Source organism: Hemiscyllium ocellatum, chromosome 17 (genome assembly GCF_020745735.1).
Source record: "Hemiscyllium ocellatum isolate sHemOce1 chromosome 17, sHemOce1.pat.X.cur, whole genome shotgun sequence".
NCBI classification, from domain to species: domain Eukaryota; kingdom Metazoa; phylum Chordata; class Chondrichthyes; order Orectolobiformes; family Hemiscylliidae; genus Hemiscyllium; species Hemiscyllium ocellatum.
In genome coordinates, this window is record NC_083417.1 from 55,939,399 (window position 1) to 55,961,740 (window position 22,342).

Consider the following 22,342-nt stretch of genomic DNA (forward strand, 5'->3'; position numbering starts at 1 on the left):
TAAACAAACAAAAAATTCCACAGGATAATATGACCATAAAGTACAAAAGTTCTATTGGTAAGTTGTGGCTTGCTGTTACATTTTACAGTGTAGCACCAACTCTGTACATCTAATCAAATCCAACATTGTCTTTCTAAACAAACATACTAAAATGTTGGAATTTTGTTATGCCTGAATGTTAGATTAGATCTACATAATTTGCTTTCAATATGGTGCACAAAAAGATGGTGTAATGTCATTTTGATTTGGGATTGATTGGAAGCAACACAATGAGTAAGGTTCCTTTAAAGACATAAAGTATCGCTTCCAAAATGTAAATAAATTGCTTCTGATGAAAGGTTCAATCTCCAAAGTATTTGATCATCTTTTCATTTCACTCCACGTGTTGTAGATTTTCAGCATTTTGTTTTATCTTAAGTTTACATAATTCCTGGTTTCTCTTTTTTTCCATTAAGTTTACCCCCACCCACGTCAACCCTCCTTCAGTTCATTAAGCTGTTGAGAACCAATAAACATCTTTGTACTCAATTCAAGGCTGCAACTTGAATTTGGCTAAGTATTCAATTTTGTAGCACTAATTTCTTACTCTCACTGGCATAATACAAATTATTGAATAATTCAAGTTTTGAATATTAAAAAAAATCAAGTGATCAGGATTAGATTTATTTCTGATATGTTACAGAAAAGAAACGTAAACTCTTTTACACTCTCTACATAGATACTGCCTAAGTTGCTGAGTGATTTTTTTCCCAGCAATTTCTGTTTGCGTCTCAGATTTTCAGCATCCACAGTATTATTTTTCAATTAAATCTTTTAAAATGTCATTTTCTACAGCTTGGCCTGGATGCCAAGAACTTTTCATTGGATTTAAAACATTCAATCTGGTAATTCTACTTAGAATGTCAGAGACTTACTGCTGTTTATTACAGGAGAGAACTGCAAACTCCAAATGGTGTCAAAGTAGATAAGCATTTGGTACCCTAAATTAAACAGATTTACCTATGACCAACTAAAGTGGAAATCACTTTTCCTCCACAGCCTACCTTTCTTAAAAAATGAGTGGCATGACAAAAGTCCTCCAAAGCTGCCACATAAATTCAGCATTAACAGTTTTTAACTTGCAGGAAGTGTGGATGTATTGCAAATATAATTAAATTGCAAGGCATTGCTCTGAGAGTTACACATGTTCAGAGGTATCAAGTCAAATCAAAAGTATTTAAAATTACATCGAAAAGAACAGTATTTACATATCCACTTCCAAACAAGGCAGTAGTTAACATTGCACTATTTTCAGGAATTCAAAGCATTACCTGTAATTTAGGACATTAATAAACTGTAATTACAGAGATTTATCAAATTACAAATTTAAACAAAAAAAGTACAAAAATCAGGCAACAAAATGATTTTTATATAATTTGCAATGTGATAGAAGTCAGCAAAGTGAGTATAAAAAAAATGATATGCATGTTAGGGACACATTTTTGAAATGGGCATTGAACACCGTGCATTTATCTTTGATGTGGAGATGCTGGTGTTGGACTGGTGTGGACAAAGTTCAATATTTATCTTTGAATAGTGCCATGGATTGGATCCAGCATCTGGCACATACTGTCTTGCTGTGAATTGTTGCAGGCGGATAAAGAGTGCAAAGTAATTCACAGTCCTACTCAATCAATCCCCAGCTCATCATTAGAGATCAGGAGCTGTCAATCTAAAACAAGTAGCCCATACGTCACCATACGTCACCCAGACTAAAAGGGCATAAATGTAAATATGATTATTAGTCCAATTCCCACATTGTAACAACAATGCTATAAGGCAATCTTAGTTACAATTGTACGGTTGGAAAAATGTGTATAGATCTGCTTAAAGGTAATTAACTCAGGTGATTTATTAATTATTATACATGCAGATTACCTACTTATTCTTCAAATTCAATACCTAAAATACGCCTGGGTGAAACATTCACTGCTCATGAAAGGAGGGTCTGCAACATAAGGACCAGTTCATCTGATCTTAAAAATGATTTCTGTTATTTCTGCTCTGCTTCCAAGTCTCATTGGAATTCCGTAGTAAATTGTCCCAGGAGTTACATACACTAAATTGTTCTCACCAGCTTTGTAAAGACCTTCAAAATATGGATTCAAAAAATAAGCAGCTATTGCCAGTGGAAAAATCTGCCCAGCATGAGTATGACCTGTTGAAAGGAAGAGTAAGAATGACTTAGATATTACATTTCTATTAATAATTCTAACCAAGATGTTATGAATTAGAATAACACAATCCAGTAGTGAAATATATGCCCACTCTCCCAACAATGCCCAAGATCTTACACAGCCTTGTGGATCAATATGTTTCAGCAAGCTCAAGGGACTGAATGCTCTTATTTTCTATGTTTTCTTGGAAAGAAAACGCCATAGTAGCCAATTACATCTATGCTTACTGTGCTAGCATGCATTTCATTGCATGAAATCATTCCATTATTTCGTATGTGAGGGAGCAGAACTCAGGATGCATATACACACATATTAGATTATTTAAACAGAAATGTTTTTACATTACAGATGTCTTCAATTTCAAAATATACTTCATTGGATTTAAAGATGTCCTAATATTATGAAAGAAGTGATATAAAATGCAGTGGTGGGGAGGCGATGTTCCAATGGTATTATTGCAAGATTATTGATCTAGAAACTCAGCGAATGTTCTGGGGAGCCGGGTTTGAATCCCATGGTAGAATTTAAATTCAATTTTTAAAAAAGTTTCTGGCATTAATAGCCTAACGATGACATGAAATTATGGTTGATTGTCAGGAAAACCCCATCTGGTTCACTCATGTCCATTAGGGAAGGAAATAGAACGTAGAACATTACAGCGCAGTACAGTTCCTTCGGCCCTTGATGTTGCACTGACCTCTGGAACCAATCTGAAGCCCAACTATCCTACATTATTCCATTATCATCCATATGTTTATCCAATGACCATTTAAATGTCCTTAAAGTTGGCAAGTCTACTACTGTTGCAGGCAGTGCATTCCAAGCCCCCACCACTCTGAGTAAAGAAACTACCTCTGATATCTGTCATATATCTATCATCCCTCAATTTAAAGCTATGCTCCCTCGTGCTAGCCATCATGACCATTGGAAAAAGGCTCTCACTGTCCACCCTATCTAACTCTCTGATTATCTTATATGTCTCAATTAAGTCATCTCCCAACATCCTTCTAACAAAAACAGCTTCAAGTCCCTCAGCCTTTCCTCATAAAACCTTCCCTCCATAGCAGTCAACATCCTAGTAAATCTCCTCTGAACCCTTTCCAAAGCTTCCATAACCTTCCGATAATGACCAGACTTTATGCAATTCTCCAAGTGCAGCCGCAGCAGAGTTTTGTACAGCTGCAACATGACCTCATGGCCCCGAACCTCAATCCTTTGACCAATAAAAATTAATACACTATATGCCTTCTTAACAACCCTATCAACCTAGGTGGCAACTTTCATGGATCCATTTAGATGGACACAGAGATCTCTTTGCTCATCTACACTAACAAGAATCTTACCATTAGTCCAGTACTCTTTATTTCTGTTCCTGTTAAATCTACCATCCTCACCTGGTCTGGCTTACAGGTTACTCCACATCAACAGCAATATGGTTGACTCTTAATTACCCCCTGGGCAATTAGGGATGGGCAATAAATGCTGGCCTCACCAGTGACACCCTTACCTCATGAGTGAATAAAAAAAACAAGCTCTTTAAGTTAAAAGCAACAATTAAATGAATGATCTAGTCAATATAATAAATTCGATGTCAATCAAGCCAGTGGGTCAGGAGGCAGAAAAGTAATAAAACACTGCTTTCCCAATCAGGAAGAAAACAATGATCCTTTAACTACAGAGATTCCTGTTTGCCCATGACAAACGTTTAATCAGGAGTATTTGCAGAATTAACAAGATTGTATTTAGCCCCATTTCAAAACAGCTACTTTTCTGTGGTTTCCTCCTTTATATAAGATGACTTTGAACATAATTCCCTGCTGCAAATGCAGGATCAAGTAGTTTGTACAAATTTTAAACACAGGTTTCTTTTGTATGTAGTTGTATATTCCCATACATTATTAACTCAATTGAGCACTAAAACAAAGAGTGTTCAATGAAGCCTTCTGTGGCAAACAAACTTTCACAAACGCTTTAATCACAGAAAGAAAGCAAACGCATTCGTGTACCCTGATAAGATCTCTAGATTGAAGAAAATTGTCAAAAGATTGTCTCAGAACCTCTGCAATGTCACAAATTAGTACAATTTTCCTTATCTTTATTTTCTGTTCCAATATTTTTCCCTTACTTTCTTTTGATCTGAAGACAAGTACTTATTCTAGACTGTAGTTTCCACAGTATGAGTAGTCTTGAGTGGCTTAATCACAGATGAAACTTGAAGGCAAGGGAACATTGCAGTGGAACCTATACCTGACCTGACGTGATAAAGAGGTAGTATTCATAGGATAATAAACAGGAACAGGCTGATTTGTGCATTCCATTCCACCAACCACCTTACCTTGGAATGATAAGATTTTGGAACTCACCTGGTTAAGATCAGTTATCTCACCACACACCAGGCATTAGGCCTTGACTCCTCAGGCCCTAGCAGTTCATTAATACGTTATACAGAGCATTTATTTATTTCAGCTAAACAACTGACTTTATAATTGGTGTTTGCAAAAACTATAGAAATGAGAAAGAGTTTGGAGAAATTAGAAAGAGCTTAGAGAGGAAAAGAGAGAGAGCCAGGGGGAGTATTTGGTTCTTTACCAGCTCAGGAGGAGTCTCTCTGTTCTCTGCAGTCAAAACACACAAACCTGAAGAAAATGTTGATCTTACTAGTAATAGTTATTGGAAGCACTAACTTTGAACTGGAAAGACAGATAATTTTAATCAGTAAACCAGCCACCTTGTGTCTCTTACCAACTTGTGGAAACATCTGGAGAAAGATAGTTGAAGCAATGTGTAGGCCAACAGAAATTCCTTAAAGATCTTCTCAACAACAGAACCTGGGAACAAAGACTATGGAACTGTCTTTCCAGGTTTTCCCCTCTGTTCATAATTTATCTCACCCTGCCTCTCTGCCTGTGTATTTGTAACGGTGCATTTATAAGGGGATTAGAACTTAGTAGCATTGTATGCTGATGGTTTATTACTGTTTACCTGTAACTAGAGTTTAACTATTTGAAATAAATATTGAATCTTGTTCAGTACAGAAACTTGGACCATGCTGTCTATCAATCTGGATCTGAAAGATAGGTAAATTGGGGTACATTTATAAAATCTTTTGTGATGGCTTCAGGAATAGTGGGGTTCAATTCCAAGCATACTACCCCAGTTAGGGGTAACATCAGTTTCTCCATCTTCATAATTTCTGTTCTAATGGTCCTTTTGTATCCAACAGCATCTCCAGTCCAAGAAAGTAGTCCTGGGCTCTGCCCTCAAACTTTTTCTATTTCATTTCTATAGATACAAAGCATGCAAGGCTAGCATTCCTTTGATATTAACTTCCTCCTTGTATAAAGTGACTATTCAAGTCAGCAGTACAAATCTGGAAATCCCTGTGAAAAAAAGGCACAGCAAAGAACAGCCCTTAAACCAAAAGTACTACATTTTCCTGAGGAACTGTACAAAGGAACAGCTCAAATGCACAGTCCAGTTTCCAAGTTAGCAATCTTTTATAATAGAAGGGACAAGTGATTCATTAAATAACAGTTTTTAGTTGCGCAGATTATATAGCAACATTGGAAATATAACTACAGCCTTTAATACAGGCTGGATCGATAGAAAAGAAAGCAATTTTTCAACACATGTTTAACTTAATAGTCACTTATGTCTGACTGCTGACAACTATAGAAAAGCAGCTATGTCAGTATGTATGAAATTAGTGTGAGGAACAGATCGTTAAATCAATGCCATATACCCAGCAGTATGTAATCTGCATTGCTTCAATCATATTTCAGTATAAAAAATATTCGAACCTTATTAAATATTGCTATTAAACACCATTTGGGCTGTCAGACAATAAAGTAACATCCTATATTTCTCTTTGATCTGCATTTCCACCTTCCTCCTCTGAATCCCCCATTCCTGTTTGAGTTTGAATACCTGATTAGAAGGTTTGGGACAATTCAGGGTGTAGAGGTACTCTGAATTGTACTTGAACATCGATGTGGTGAACAATTGATGAACAATTCTGGAGTTCATTCGCCTTTGTAAACCTCTATTTCTCTTTGATTCTCAAAATTATCAAGAACATTTCTGCTCTCATTTCTAGTAGTATAAAAGGAGAACTGTAACGGTTGCCCGAGACCTGTACCTGGATGGCCTCACCAATTTTTTAATATCATGTCCTCCACTTCTGTCAGATTGCCGATTACCCTCTTTATTGCTATCAATGCTGCTGGAAAGGATAGGCATATTTTCAGAGCTTCCCACATTCATTCTTGTGGTGCACATTCTGCAAATTTAACTCCAGTCAAAACTAGAATTGGGTCTATATTTGATACTTTGACCCAGTTTAATAACTTAAATGTCAATACAGATTGAGACATTTTCGAATGGGGTCTTGCGTACAACCTGCTGAATTCCATTAGAGTCTTCCATGGTGTTGTTCTCGGTCTTTCTAAATTTGTCAAAATCTGTCCATACCTCATAAGCAGTCAATAAATCATATTATTAATACATTTTTTCCACAAATGTTGACCATCTGCCCAAACCTACATCTCTCTGACTCTGTGACTGTATATATATATATCATCAGCCTCCACTTCGAAAACGTTGCTTCAGATCTCAGTTCTGTATGACAATGAAATTGCTACGGCCGTACCTAGTTTCCTCTTTGCTAAAGAAATACCACCTAGTAATTTCATTGTTTCATAGTAAAGGTCCACCTAGTAATTTCATTGTTTCATTAATCATGAAGCTAATTTTTCAGAAAATAAGGGTGACTAATCATGCCCCTGAAACTGTATATTTTGACACCACCCATCCTCATCAGTGTTATACTCCAAAACATAAATGTATTTAAATAGAGTTCAAGGCCACACTTTTTAGTGAGTGCTCTATTTCAGTTAACCACACCCCATGAACCTCACATCCTACTAATTCACATCCAATGAACTCCATCTATCAATCCACTATTCCCACAGTCTATTCGTTCTCAGGTATTCATTCAAACCATGTTTGACGATAACATGTCAGACACAAATCCATTTGAAACGCTCAGTCAGTTACTTGGTTGGCCATTGAACAAATCTTGGCTTAAAACATGTTAGTATCAAAATGAGAGATAAGTATGCATACAAATATTGCCTAAATAATGATTTCTAGATAGAGTCATAGAGATGTACAGCATGGAAACAGACCCTTCGGTCCAAACCTTCCATGCAAACCAGATATCCCAACCCAATCTGGTCCCACCTGCCAGCGCCCGGCCCATATCCCTCCAAACCCTTCCTATTCATATACCCATCCAAATGCCTCTTAAATGTTGCAATTGTACCAGCCTCCACCACTTCCTCTGGCAGCTCATTCCATACACGTACCATCCTCTGTGTGAAAAAGTTGCCCCTTAGGTCTCTTTTATATCTTTCCCCTCTCACCCTAAAACTATGGCATCTACTTCTGGACTCCCCGACCCCAGGGAAAAGACTTTGTCTATTTTTCCTATCAATGCCCCTCATAATTTTGTAAACCTCTATAAGGTCACCCCTCAGCCTCCGATGCTCCAGGGTAAACAGCCCCAGCCTGTTCAGCCTCTCCCTGTAGCTCAGATCCTCCAACCCTGGCAACATCCTTGTAAATCTTTTCTGAACCCTTTCCAAGTTTCACAACATCTTTCCGATAGGAAGGAGACCAGAATTGCACGTAATATTCCAACAGTGGCCTAACCAATGTCCTGTACAGCCGCAACATGACCTCCCAACTCTTGTACTCAATACTCTGAGCAATAAAGGAAAGCATACCAAACGCCTTCTTCACTATCCTATCTACCTGTGACTCCACTTTCAAGGAGCTATGAACCCGCACTCCAAGGTCTCTTTGTTCAGCAACACTCCCTAGGACATTAACATTAAGTGTATAAGTCCTGCTAAGGTTTGCTTTCCCAAAATGCAGCAATTCGCATTTATCTGAATTAAACTCCATCTGCCACTTCTCAGCCCATTGGCCCATCTGGTCCAGATCCTGTTGTAATCTGAGGTAACCCTCTTAGCTGTCCACTACACCTCCAAGTTTGGTGTCATCTGCAAACTTACTAACTGTACCTCTTATGCTCGCATCCAAATGTAAATGACAAAAAGTAGAGGACCCAGCACCGATCCTTGTGGCACTCCACTGGTCACAGGCCTCCAGTCTGAAAAACAACCCTCCACCACCGCCCTCTGTCTTCTACCTTTGAGCCAGTTCTATCCAAATGGCTACTTCTCCCTGTATTCTGTGAGACCTAACCTTGCGAATCAGTCTCCCGTGGGGAACCTTGTTGAACGCCTTACTGAAGTCCATATAGATCACATTTACAGCTCTGCCCTCATCAATCTTCTTTGTTACTTCTTCAAAAAACTCAATCAACTTTGTGAGACATGATTTCCCACGAAAAAGTAATGTTGACTATCCCGAATCAGTCCTTGCCTTTCCAAATACAAGTACATCCTGTCCCTCTGAATTGCCTCCAACAACTTTCCCACCACTGAGGTCAGGCTCACCGGCCTATAGTTCCCTGGCTTGTCTTTACCGCCCTTCTTAAACAGTGGCACCACGTTTGCCAAACTCCAGTCATCGGCACCTCACCTGTGATTATACAAATATCTCAGCAAGAGGCCCAGCAATCACTTCTTTAGCTTCCCACAGAGTTCTCGGATCAGGTCCTGGGGATTTATCCACCTTTAACTGTTTCAAGACATCCAGCACTTCCTCCTCTGTAATCTGGACATTTTGCAAGATGTCACCATCTATTTCCCTACATACTATATCTTCCATATCCTTTTCCACAGTAAATACTGATGCAAAATATTCATTTAGTACCTCCCCCATTTTCTGTGGCTCCACACAAAGGCCGCCTTGCTGATCTTTGAGGGGCCCTATTCTCTCCCTAGTTACTCTTTTGTCCTTAATATATTTGTAAAAACCCTTTGGATTCTCCTTAATTCTATTTGCCAAAGCTATCTCATGTCCCCGTTTTGCCCTCCTGATTTCCCTCTTAAGTATACTCCTACTTTCTTAATGATCTTCTAAGGATTCACTCGATCTATCCTGTCTGTACCTGACATATGCTTCCTTCTTTTTCTCAACCAAACCCTTAATTTCTTTAGTCATCCAGCATTCCCTATACCTACCAGCCTTCCCTTTCACCCTGATAGGAAAATACTTTCTCTGGATTCTTGTTATCTCATTTCTGAAGGCTTCCCATTTTCCAGACGTCCTTTTACCTGCAAACATCTGCCTTCAATCAGTTTTCGAAAGTTCTTGCCTAACGCCATCAAAATTGGCCTTCCTCCAATTTAGAACTTCAACTTTTAGATCTGGTCTATCCTTTTCCATCACTATTTTAAAACGAATAGAGTTATGGTCGCTGGCCCAAAAGTGCTCCCCCACTGACACCTCAGTCACCTGCCCTGCCTTATTTCCCAAGAGTAGGTCAAGTTTTGCACCTTTTCTAGTAGGTACATCACATACTGAATAAGAAAATGTCCAAAAATGTGCAGGTTAGGTGGAATGGCCATGCTAAATTGTCCCATAGTGTCCAGGGATATGCAGGCTAGGTGGATTAGCCATGGAAAATGTAGGGTTATAGGGATAAGTTAAGTGGTGGGTCAGGGTGGGATGCTCTTCAGAGAGTTGGTGTGGATTCGATGGGCCGAATGGTCTGCTTCCAGACTGTAGCGATTCTATCATTCCAATAAAATATAGGATTCTTTGCACTGAGTCTAAACATGACTCATTCTTTATCAGAAATGTGAAATGTGTAAATACTTGCCTCCTTCAGTCTCTCCTTTATCCCAAAGTCAAATTTTAAAAACTCAAACTTGGCATTACTTAACCTGTGCTAACACAGTTCTTTTCTTTTCTCTCCTACTCTTTTGATTCTTGGTGTACTGCCCCAGGAACCTTGCTCTCCCGCAACAAAAAAATGTCCTTTGCCTCACTGTAATGGATATTATTTTCCTCTCTCCATTCCTTCTGACTGCACTGGCTCAATATGTACAAACCTGTCCCATTAAAGTATGCCCAACTCCAACCTGATTTAATACTACCTGATCACAACACGCTGCTGTAATCTCAGAGGTAACACTAGGGTACCTCCTGTTGCAAAGTGAAATAAGTGGATATTGGAAGTAATGAAAAGGTGTCTTGGGCAAAAGAGGAGAAGTTTGGCTTAAAAAATAATAGCCAGGATTTTACAATCAGGAGTGAAAGAATGGTGTTCATCTTTGCCCGTGCTTTACAATTCCCCACAGACTTGTGTAGGCTTTTGAGCAACAATTCATTATTCCTCAATAGCCTTTTCATTGCCCTATCTTCTTCAGGACACCTGTAACATGTAAAAGTAGGGCAAGCAACAGAGAGAGTCCTCAACCAATAAGATTAAAAATCCTCCCAAAGTCTCACAGACTCTCAACAAATAAGTATAAATTAGAATATTTAGTGATAAAATCATGTCATAAAATGTGAAATAAAAGGAGGAAAACAGAATGGAAAGAAAGATATCCTTGTGAATTGTCATAAACTACTTTTGAAAATGCTTATAAAAACAAGCTGTTGTTGAAAGAAATAAAAGTGATAGAAAGCAGGTGTAAAAAAATACATTCTTAAAAATTCTACAACAATTAAATTCTGAAGAACAAGACTACACAATTGTAAAAGTAACATTTCAGTGCTGCAGAGGCCATTTGGCAGTCAAGACATACCACACCAAGAAAAGGAATTTGTACCTAAATGTGCAAGCCCTTACATTTAGTGAATGACAAGTAGATAAGGACTGAAAATCCAGGGTCTACTGGCAAGTAACTTATTTGGCAAAGCTGTTGCAGGAGCAAGGCAAAAGAGAAATCAACTTCTTGGTTACTCCATTGTGCAGGCTCTTGAAGATATTATCCAATTTACTCCATAACAACAGCAGAGCAGCGAAAGCCTCGAAATAGCAACACTTTAAGTTATAATAAAGCACTTAAATGAACAACTCAGCCAACAGAAGTAGACTCAACAGGTCCAATAGCATGACTTCAGATTCAAATCAATAAATATCTGAACCAAGAGGGAATGCTTTATGAAGAAATCACATTCTATTTACCGGACCATTTCAGAGCACAGCATTAACAACTTCAAGGTCAAGAAATAAATATAAGCACCAGAAAATGTAATAACCTTTCTCACTTTTTGCAGAGGATGACAACATGAACCTCGGTTATCCACATCTCTTTCTGAACCCTTCTAACTTTCAAGTTACTGGAAATGGTTCGAAAAATCATGTAAATTAATTACGAATGAACTCTGTACTAACAAATAATATTTTAGACTTTGCTTTAACACATTCTGATTTTCACACCAGATGTTTTTTGCATTAAAGGACAAAACTAAACAAGAAATAACAGAGGAGGTGCATACCTGAGAGAATCAAGCTGATATCTGGTCTGCTTTGTAAGGCACGTTTAGCAGCTATTGGTTGGTGTGCCAACAATACTATAGCATCTTTAGTACTGCAACCATCTAGTGCTTTATTTAAGTCCATACCATGTCCAGGATACCTACACAAAAACAGCAACAGGCAGGTCATGAGATACACTAAAGTGATCAATAATACATGGGTAGAGTGATCCACCTAGCTCCTTTCATATCCTTGTTCTGTAATAGGGTACAGAGAGAGAGAGGTGTCATGGACCAGGCCAGACTCCCTCAAAACATTTCAAGAAGGTAGTCCAGACCCTAACTTTTCTAGTTGTTGCAAGCAGGTGAGATATGTATGTACCAGGAGTGATGTAGCTGGCCCAACCTCTCTGTTTTGAATAAAACAGGATTTATTTACACACAAACAAATGAGTACAGAACATTGAATAACTTATCTGAAAACCCAATCGATTCATCGCAGCTTAATGATGCTGTTCGAAATACTTGCAATATTCCCACAAATATCCCTTGGCAAAAAGATCAATTTAAACACAGGTTTTTACAGGAGAGAGACTGTAGAGAGACAGGATCAGCAAGGAGCTGTTTCCAGCAGCTTCTCTGACTTCCCAGCTAAAACCTGACTAGCAATTGCAAAACAGCCAGACTGCTAAAACCTAACCAAACCCTGAACAGGGAGAATTGGCTGCTCCCCTTTCATTGTTCAAGTGATTTTTTGTCAAACATAAAAGCTTCTTCAAGTAGATCAACCCAGACATATCAGAACCTCCGACTTCACGATCCATCTGGAAAAAGAAACCAAGGATAACATGATCTCGTTAAAGGAGCAGCATTATCACAGAGATAAGATTTGCTCTTAATCTCTCAGACCCAGCTTTGTACTCCTCATTTTCCAGTTCTATTGAAATACTATTTCTTGTTAAACTTTTTTAAAAAAATATTGACATAAGGACATTCCACTAAGTGGTTCAGGGTAGAGTCTTTTTCTGATATCTTGGTACTCAGCAGTTTTTTAAGCAACTTGCATAAAGAGAAAAGCAACTTAATATTGCAGTACTTAATATCTCCGTTTTCTCCCCTTGGATATTCCTCTCCACCAGCCCCACCACAAAAAGCTCAGACGTGGAACTAAGGCGGCTGACAAATGTGCCACTGCCCATTATAATTTGCAGCTCCGAATTGATCTTTAGGGGAGGAGATTAATTCAACACAGAGGTAATACATTCCACACTCCAGAGCCTCTGTTCAATACCTTAGCTGAGATAAGGAATAAAGACTTCGGGCAATCTAACCCACAGTAAATTCTGTCACAGCAAAGACAGCAGTCCGGCTACAACCCAGGGGCCCTTACGATGTTGATCTGGTTCCCTTCACTGGGATTTAGTTCTAGCTATCTGATTTCCCCCTGATTGGCTGGTAAATAAGTTGGACCTTCAAGTGTCTACTAATGGGGAGGCCAAATGTAATTAAAGTGCCCACAGGTAATTAAATGGCCAGCATCTGGTCTTTCACATACTTGAATCCCAAGTGGGGTGGGGATTCCAACCCTACAGCTGTCAGCCATTCTCCAAAGGCTCTCTTGTGGTGCCGTGGCAGTGTCCCTACGCCTGGACTGGGAGGCCTGGGTTCAAGTCTCACCTGCTTTAGATGTGTGTCATGACAGGTTCCTCAGTTAGGCACTGGTTGTCTGTTAACCACTAAACAAGACTGTAACAATGTCCTATCTCTGAACCAGGAAGCCTGGGCTCAAATCCAAACAGCTCTAGGGGTATACCAGGACATCTCTGAACAGGTTGGTTCGAAATCTAGTCTGCTTAGCAACCTTCAGGAGACTGTAAAATATCTGATGCACCACTAAATTCCGATGGGCTCAGGGATAAACATTAAATTCTGTGTTTTTAAGAAAATGCTATTTCACGATTTCAATTATTACGTGGTACTCAAGTACATTTTTTTTAAAAATCATAGAATGTTTACAAAATAATTTCAAAGTCCAAAATTCCCATTTTTGGGGTCAATTTTCAAACTGAGATATAAGGTGCATTTGAGGGTTTTCCCAGGTCTGCAACATCTACAAAGTGCCTCCGATTTCAAGAGTACCTTCTCATGCATGGAATGGGGTATACCATTGTCTCACTAGAACAATCCAATAAAACCATGCACGCAGCTATATTTGGATTCAAACAGTTACTTTATAAAAACTGATGGCCTCCATTTTTTCAATTCATTTCATTATTCTCCATCCATCCTTGAAGTTAAGGCACCATACCTGGCCATTTAACCAATCCTGCACAGCAAATGCTATTGGCATAATTTTCAAAGTTGCGTATTATTTTCACAATCTTTATCTCGGTTTAAATAAAGGACGTAGTAGTCTGAATCACACGGGAATGTGTGGCTTGAACTTTACGTTCAGGGAAAGGAAATCTGCAAGGTTTCACTTTGACAAGTATGCAGTTGTGCATTACATTTCAGTGAATAAATCACTGACTTTTTGTTGAAAGGGAAAATGTAACAAACTTCCTTTTTGCTTTTTGTACATGACTCAATGAGGAAAAAGGAGGCCCGCTACTGTGTGCGAGATATTTGACTTTCTCAGAAAAGCTGCTGCATTCTATACCTTTGGAACACATTCCACAAGGCTGAGTACACAGTGTCAGATTGGAAAAAGATGAACCCACCGTAACATCTCTGCTTCGATGTCATCAACCCCAGCCAGACAGAACCAGTCCTTGTCCTCACGGAGACTGTGAATCTTCACATGGTCATTGTGGAGCGGCCGGATATTTAGGGACTGTAGATGCTTAAACCAGTTAGTGATATCAGCACTGTAATAGTCGTGGTTACCTGGGAGTCATTCAAAAAGGTGACACACTCGTTACTACGGTTTATTCAGCCACACCACACTTCCATCAGTTGTCTCAAATTAACGAGGTTAAAAAAAATGAGGGAGAACATGCTCATGAATTCTATGATATCCGAACAATCAAGAGAAAAGACTGGAAATCCTGATTGCCAGCATAATCAGAATGTGAGAATCCTTGTAACATGGTAAACATGGGAATATTTTTTATTATTTCACATCATGGGGGCATCGCTGACTAGGGCAGCATCTATTGCCTATCCCCAAATGTTCTTGAGAAGAACATGACAAGCTGCCTTCTCGAACTTTTGCAGTCCATCTGGGTGTAGCTAAACCCAAAGACGTTGTAGGTTTTTGAGTCAATGATAGAGAACAGAGACATATTTGATATACTTCCAAATTAGGATGGTGTATAGCTTGGAGGAGAACTTGCAGCTGGGAGAATTAATGTGCTTTCTAGATGGTGGAGATCACAGGTTTGGAAGGTGCTATCAAAGGAGTCTTGCGCATTGACAGTGGGAGGGAAAAGATTTTTTAAGACATTGATCAAGTCAGTGCTTTGACCCTGATGACATTGAGTTGTTCGAGCTGCAGTCTTCCAGATAACTAGAAAATATTCCATTATACTCCTGACTTGGGTCTGGAAAATACAGGACAGACTTTGGGAAACAAGAGGTCATAGAATTCTCAGTCTTAACCTGGTATTGTAGTTATGGTAATTATATAGTTGGTCCAGTTCAGTTTCTGCTGAATGGTAAACTTCGAGATGTTGAAAGTAGGGATTCAGCAATGGTAATGCCATTAAATGTCAAGGTGCAATGGTTAGATTTTCTCTTGTTAGAGACAGTCATTGCCTGGAACTTAAGTGACAAGTTAAATTCACAGCATACCCAGTCTGGGAATTAGTGTTGTCCAGGTCTTGCTGCATGCAAAACTGAACTGATTCAATATCTGAAGTGTCACAAACAAGACTGAGTTCTGCACAATCATCAGTAGTCATACTTATTTCTGCCTTCATGATCAAAGAATTGAATCACAGACCCTACAGTGTGGAAGCAGGCCATTCGACCTCTCGAGTCCACACCAATCCTCCAGGGCATCCCATCCAGACTCACCCCCTACCCTACAACCTTGTATTTCCTATGAGTAACCAACCTCGTCTACACACCCCTGGACAATTTAGCATAGCCAATCCACCCAACCTGCAAATCTTTGAACTGTGGGAGAAAATTGGAGCATCCAGAGGAAATCCACACAGACACCGAGAAAACATGCATCGCCACACAGGCAGTCACCCAAAGGTGGGATCGAACCCAGGTCCCTGGCACTCTGAGGCAGCAGTGCTAACCACTGAGCCACTGTGCTGCCCTGACAGACAGAGTCACTGATAAAGCTGCTGAAAATGATCGGGTCTAGAACATTACCATGAGTAACTCCTGTAGTGATATCCGGGGGTCAAGATGATTTGTGGTTATTGGAAACCATCATCCTTCCTGCTACTGGTTATAATTCAACAATAAACAGCTACCCCTGTTCCACTGCAATTTCCATTGACTTCAATTTTGCCAGGACTTTCTAATGTTGCATATGATCAAAAGTTACCTTGAAGTCAAGCACAGTCAGTTACTCTAATCCTGCCCCTGGAGCAGCTCTTTACCAAGACTGTAATGAGGTCAGAAGCAGGGAACCAGGCAGAACCCAAACGGAGAACCAGTGAGCAGGTTATTGTTGGGCAGATGCCACTTGATAGCACTGATGTTGACACTATCACTTCACTGATGATTAAGAATACACTGATGAGATGGTAATTGGCTGAAGTGAATTGATGTCAACAAGATATACCTGGACAATGCTCTACATTGTGGTGTGCATGCCAGTATTATAGCTGACCTAGAAGAGCTTGGCTAGAGGGTGTGGCTTGTTCTGAAGTTCATGCACGACAGTCAGGATCCTGTTTGGGCCCAATGCCTTTGTGGTACCCAGTGACTTCATCCACTGAATCACAGATGATTGATACTTGTGATGCTGGGGACCTCTGGTGGAGGCTGAGTCAGATCATTCATTCAAAATGACGACAAATGCTTCAGCCTCGTCTTTGGAATTTATACCTCCTCACCTCCCCCGATCATTACGGATTGGGGTTATTAGTGGAGCTTCCTCTTACTGTTAGCTCGTTTGATCATTCACCATTATTAATAACTTTCTGTGGCAGGACTACAGAGCTTAGAATTGATTTGTTGGTGTGGGATCACACAGCTCAGTCTATCACATTTTGCCTTCCATGTAGCCCACACCAGTAGTTCTGTGTCGTGACTTCACCAGGTTGGCAATTTTAAATATGCCTGATGTGCTCTTGGCATGCTCCTATACCTTCCTCTTAGAACCAGAGGTGATCCCCTGGCTTGAGTGGACATATACTGGGCCGTAAAGATACAAACGAGGTTGAATACAATCCTCTTGCTGTTGATGGTCAACAGCACCTTGTGAGTACCCAGTTTGGAGTTGCTAGATCAGTTCTGAATCCATCAGAATTGTATCAAATTGGTAGTGCCATACATGATGAAGCACACCCTCAATGTGAAGTCTTCACAACAAATATTCAATGGTCATTCCTACTAGCCTATCATGGACACATGAATTTGTAACAGGTAGACTGATGAGGGTGAGGTAAAGTAGACTTTCCTTTTTTATTGATTCGCTCACCATTTGCTTCAGACCCACTTGGTTGACATATCTTTCCACACTCAGCCAACTTGGTCAGCACTGGTGCTATCAAGTCATACTGGGAATTAAAGACCGTCCCTCCAGATTATGTTCTGCGCCCTTGCTACCCTCAAAGCATCTCCAAGTAGACAGTATAAAACTCGAGAATTTCATGCCCTTGTTTGGCCTGATGCCATGATAGTACATGGGTCCAGAGTCAAATTTTGAGAATGCACAGGGCCACTTCCTCCCAAATGTGTACCACCGTACCATCTTCTCTGTTGATCTGTCCTGCCAGTGGGACAAGGCTTTTGATGGAGTGGTCTGGTTGTAAGGTATAATTCTGGGAATGTGATTAAGTCAGGCTGTTGTTTTACTTGTCTGTGGCTGCTCTCGTAAATTTGTCACAAATCCTCAGACTTCAGTGATAACTTTCATGGTCAACTGAACAGAGTGTGACTTTCTGGTTTTTGGTGCCTAGGTCTGTGAGTTTTATTCTTTGTCGCCCTCTCTGTAGCAGAATTTGGATTTAGACTTAATTTGTATTTGCCATGCATGTCTATTTTACATACATTTGCAATACACCTGCACAGAAACATTTACAAATTACACACTGTTTGGTGAGTGGGATTTTTTCCAATTATTTAAGAGGTTGGTGCACCCTTAGAATGCTGAAAGATTCAGGGAAAGGTCTGCCTTCTTGGACTAATTCATTTTGCATGGGTTCATCCTGCGTATTGTGACATGGAAAATAAAAATCTATACATTTAATTCCTCTAATTCCCAATTTGTTTTAATAAAGCATAGTTTCAAGGGCTGTTACTTGTTAAATGAAGAGAACCTTTACCTGTAACAAAGTATGTCCCTAATTTTGGCATCAGCTGTCGTAGTGGTTCTGTGGCTTTTCGGAGGTTGACTACCTGAGAGTCTGAGAGGTCACCAACAATCACAATGATATCTGAAAATCATATAGTTAGTTAGATAACGTTTACTATCTCACTAATTCAAAATAAATCATGGCCATATGTACAGCAATATTTGTCAGAAACATGTGGACAATATTGTCGTTGTTTTTGCTTTTCTTTGACTTCCTAGGAATAATTAGAACAAAACACACCCAGTCCACGTCAACACTGCCCAACTTCCACAAGAAGTTAATTGCAATTGCTATTCTTAACCCATAACTTTCCACTCACTAATCCAACCTCATGCTGTACGTTGACAGTTTCCCTCAACCATCATCCTCCAAGTGAATTCCACATCCTCGCAGCTCTGTGCAAAACATGTGCAAAATCTGCCCTATCTTCTAAATCAGAGTGCAACTGTATTATACATTTCAGAATTCATTTTGGTCCCTGATCCATACTGAGCGAGCTAATCTCAACTGTATTTAGCATGGGAACATTTGGCTGCAGTGCACTGCAGGAAGGAGGAAGGCAAATAAATAAAACTCAGAATAACGCACTCTGACAGGAGGGCAAAATTGATCTTGCTTTTGATATCCTTTAAATTCTACAGCTCTACACATGCTCACTGACATGGGCTATTTGAGAAAAGGGTAGCCCTAGACTGCAACTTGGCGAGTGTCACTCAAGCCATGTGAACTGTAAGTGTTGATCGAGAGGGACATAAAACAGCAAACTACCAGTGGACATGGTTAAGAAAGAAGACACAATTCATCCCATGTGCTATTACACAGGAATTAAACAAGCAGGAGCAGGACTGGGTCCTTAGCCTCACCACTCAATAAAAACACAACTGATCTTCCAACTCAATCCTACCTTTCTGCTCCTCATAGCCCTTGATTCGCTAAAAGAAATATCTGTCACATTGGATTTTAAATATTTTCAAAGATCGCGCATCTACAACCTTTTTGGGTTAACAATTCTAAAGTTTTACCAACCTTTGAATGAAGGGAATTCTCTTTGTCTAAATCCTAAATGACTGACCTGGAGATTATGTTTTTGTGGTTGATTTTCCCAAAGAAGGGGAAACCACCTCTCAGTGTCTACCTTGGCAAATCCCTTCAGAACCTCATGTGTTTCAATTGGATTACCTCTCATATTACTAAACTTGGAAGAATTCAGGCCAATTCACTTTGTGCTTAAGAGGGAAAAACCTAGGAAAGAATCTAGTGAACCTTTATTACATTGCCTCCAATATGAGTACATCCTAGCTGAAATATGAAGACCAACACTACAGCTCTGTACAATTGTAGCAAGATTTCATTATTCTTCTATTTGAATCCCCTTGCAATAAAGGTCAACATGCTGTTTGTCTTACTGTATCTGCACATTAGGTTCTTATGTTTTTGGACAACTATTCCCAAACATCTCTAAACATTAATATTTAGGGGCTTTAAGTCTTTATTTCTGTTCTTACCACTAAGTGAATAACTTCACACTTCTACATATACTCATTTTACAAACCTATTGTTAACTCATTTAACCAGTCTATATCACTTTGCAGCTTAATTGCACCCTCCTCTCAGCTTGTATTTCTAAATAGCGTTGTATTGTTAGCGAACCTGGAAACATTCTCAATTTCTCAGAGTGAATCAATAAAATTGATTATAAATGGTGCAGGCCCCAGCACTGATTCTAGTCACAGCTTGCCAACTTGAAAATGACACCATCTGCTTCCCCTTCATTATCATTCCTCTATCCATGTTATTATATCACTTTAAACTTAATGAAGCATTATCTTTTGATTTAACTTTTTGTGTGGTATATTGATCAAATGCATTTTAAACTCTTATTGACAAAATACTAAAAAAGAATTGTCTAAAATGATACTCTGACAAAATCATGGTAACTTTGATTATGCTATGATTCGCAACTGTGTTTTAAAACTTGCTTGATAATAGGTTCCAACATTTTGGGCTAACTGATCTGTAATTCCCAGTTTTCTGTCTCCATCCTTTCATCAGTAGTTGCATTATATTTGCTAACTTCCAATCCACTGAGATCTTTCTAAAGTCTAAGACATTTTGGAAAGTTGTAGCTACTGTATACACTGTTTTAAAATGCTCCAATTTAGGCTGTTCGATGTCATCCACTTTATCAGCTTTTTGACCCTGAAGTTTCTTGAATACTTTTTATCTAATGCTATTAATTAGATTCATTCTTCACCTTTATTAACCCTATGGTTAATTTGTGGGATTACTCATTAAATCTGCCTCATTATACAGGGCTAGTTTTATGTCAAGTTGGTTCGATAAGAAACAGGAGCAAAAACAGGCCAACGTATTGCTTCAGAAAATGGTTATGGAAGTATTCTACAAAATTATGTCCCAGATTGCCTTTGTCAATTTGATTTTCCAGTCTATATGCATGTTAAAGACCACACAAATTTTGCATTGCCTTTGTTACAAGCTCCAATTATTTATTGTTTGATAATGGTAGATGTTTTGTTAACTACTCCCAACAGCAGCTTCTGGCCATTTTTTTTTGTTCTTAAATTTCCACCAATACATATTATACTCCCTGATCTTGTCAGGCAGGATCCTTCCTATTCCTGTTCTTATATCCCATTACTTCAGGGTGATTTCTCATTTTAAATTATTGGTTGTCTTTTCAAAATGTTCAAAATATCCTGCAATATTTATTTCCCAACCTTGATCAGCTTGTAACTACATCCCCATCATGGCAATTGGATCAAGACTATTCATCTCTAATTGTCCTGCTGATTCATCTATTTTGTGCATACATTACACATTCAAAAACAGCCTTGCTTTTCTTTTAATAATTATTGTATACATGGACCTAACTTGACTCTGACTGCAACCAGGTGGCATGTGCTAGCTCAGGTAACCATGCAAAGCTCGAGGTTCTGCCTTTTAATTTGGAGCCCAACTTCTCAAACTCTCCATGTGAACTGTTCTTTCTAACTTCAGGTTTCCAATGCAGAAAGGAGGTTTTGCCCTCTTTGGCTTGGCTCTTGTTGAAGCATGGGGATCCATTTATTAACTATGCAGCGTACCTGGATTGAGTTCATTGACCATCTTCACAACTGTTTCAAGTTTGGTCCTTCCTACTGTGGGCCCTAGGTGAATGTCAGCTAACAAAACCATCCTCAAATTATGGAATGACTGAGGTAGTTTGTGGACAGGTATTTCCACCTGTTTGACGAGAGGAGGCTGCCGAGCATTGTGAAGGCCCACAATAGTGCAGCTAACACTGAAGAGGAGGGCCAGGAGCAACTTGACTGTATTGCGGCTGTGAGAGGGGGCAGCCCGGCTGAAGGGCAGCAGCTTGTGGGCCTGTTCCAGGAGCCCAAGCACCAGGAGGCTGAAAATGAGGAAGACGTACATCCCCAGGCAGGTGTAGGAGACCAGGGAAAAGAGGTGAGGCTCTTCTGACACCAAGGCCAGCAGGGAGAAGAAGCTGGAGTGAGCCAGGAGGAGGAAAAGCCACACAGCCACCTTCCAGCCGGTGAAACACTGGGAGCCATGGGCGGAGAGAGTGTGCAGGTTGGACACGGCCCTCTTCCAGATGTACCTCGAACCGATTGACATGAGGCAGTTGATGAAGAGCAGGAACTGCACCCGGAATAGCTGCAACAGGGTCGTCTGGTCGAAGTAGTCGCCGAAACTCCGCGAAATGACCATGGAGCAAAGTACAGCAGCGGCCGCCAGGGAGACCCGGACCTCCCAGGACAACCTGCCCAGAGACAACATCTTCCAGCAACAACAACAACCACCCCGGGCCTCCTCTTCACAATCTCTGCTGCTGCTGCCCTCGTTGTCAATTCCACTCACTCACTCCCGGCGATTAATGCTGCAACAGTTGCATCAATCCAACAAACACCGCCAACTTCCTCAGTCACTCGCCGGGCCCTGCATTTCTGCAGCGCCCACCGCGTCCTCGGCTCCCGGGCAAGCAGCTTGGGGGCGGAGTGACAGCCCCGGGTTCCGTTGGAACGTGGGCCCGGAGATTCCGGGTTCGAAAACCTACCGCTCGACCGCGCGCGCCCTGCGAACTGCAAAACCATAGCAACCCACTGTGGAGGTACCCTGCTGGCGCGAGGAACACTGTTATGATAACTCGCAGCAGCATTGCAATCAAAAACAAAGCAGCCATATACAAGTCAGGCATTTGATTGTCTTTATAGAAACTGA

General features: G+C 40.0%; 1 protein-coding gene across 1 annotated transcript; it reads right to left on the minus strand.

Moving 5' to 3' along the window:
* Positions 1–20: 20 nt before the first annotated feature.
* Positions 21–22,255, minus strand: tmppe (transmembrane protein with metallophosphoesterase domain). The gene is made up of 5 exons (XM_060838187.1): positions 21,205–22,255; positions 18,071–18,181; positions 14,339–14,504; positions 11,640–11,779; positions 21–2,197 (listed from the first exon to the last, which is right to left on the minus strand). The coding sequence occupies exons 1-5, from the start codon at positions 21,899–21,901 to the stop codon at positions 2,007–2,009; spliced, it is 1,305 nt and encodes a 434-aa protein (XP_060694170.1). The 5' UTR covers positions 21,902–22,255; the 3' UTR covers positions 21–2,006.
* Between the last annotated feature and the right edge of the window lie 87 nt (positions 22,256–22,342).

Excerpts from the sequence above, each read along its gene's own strand:
- tmppe (XM_060838187.1), bottom strand. The coding sequence starts at position 21,901 with ATGTTGTCTCTGGGCAGGTTGTCCTGGGAGGTCCGGGTCTCCCTGGCG. Across the intron at positions 14,505-18,070 it reads AGGGACATACTTTGTTACAG|GTAACCACGACTATTACAGT; the intron begins GTAAAGGTTCTC and ends AATGACTCCCAG. Across the intron at positions 2,198-11,639 it reads TATCAGCTTGATTCTCTCAG|GTCATACTCATGCTGGGCAG; the intron begins GTATGCACCTCC and ends TCCTTTCAACAG.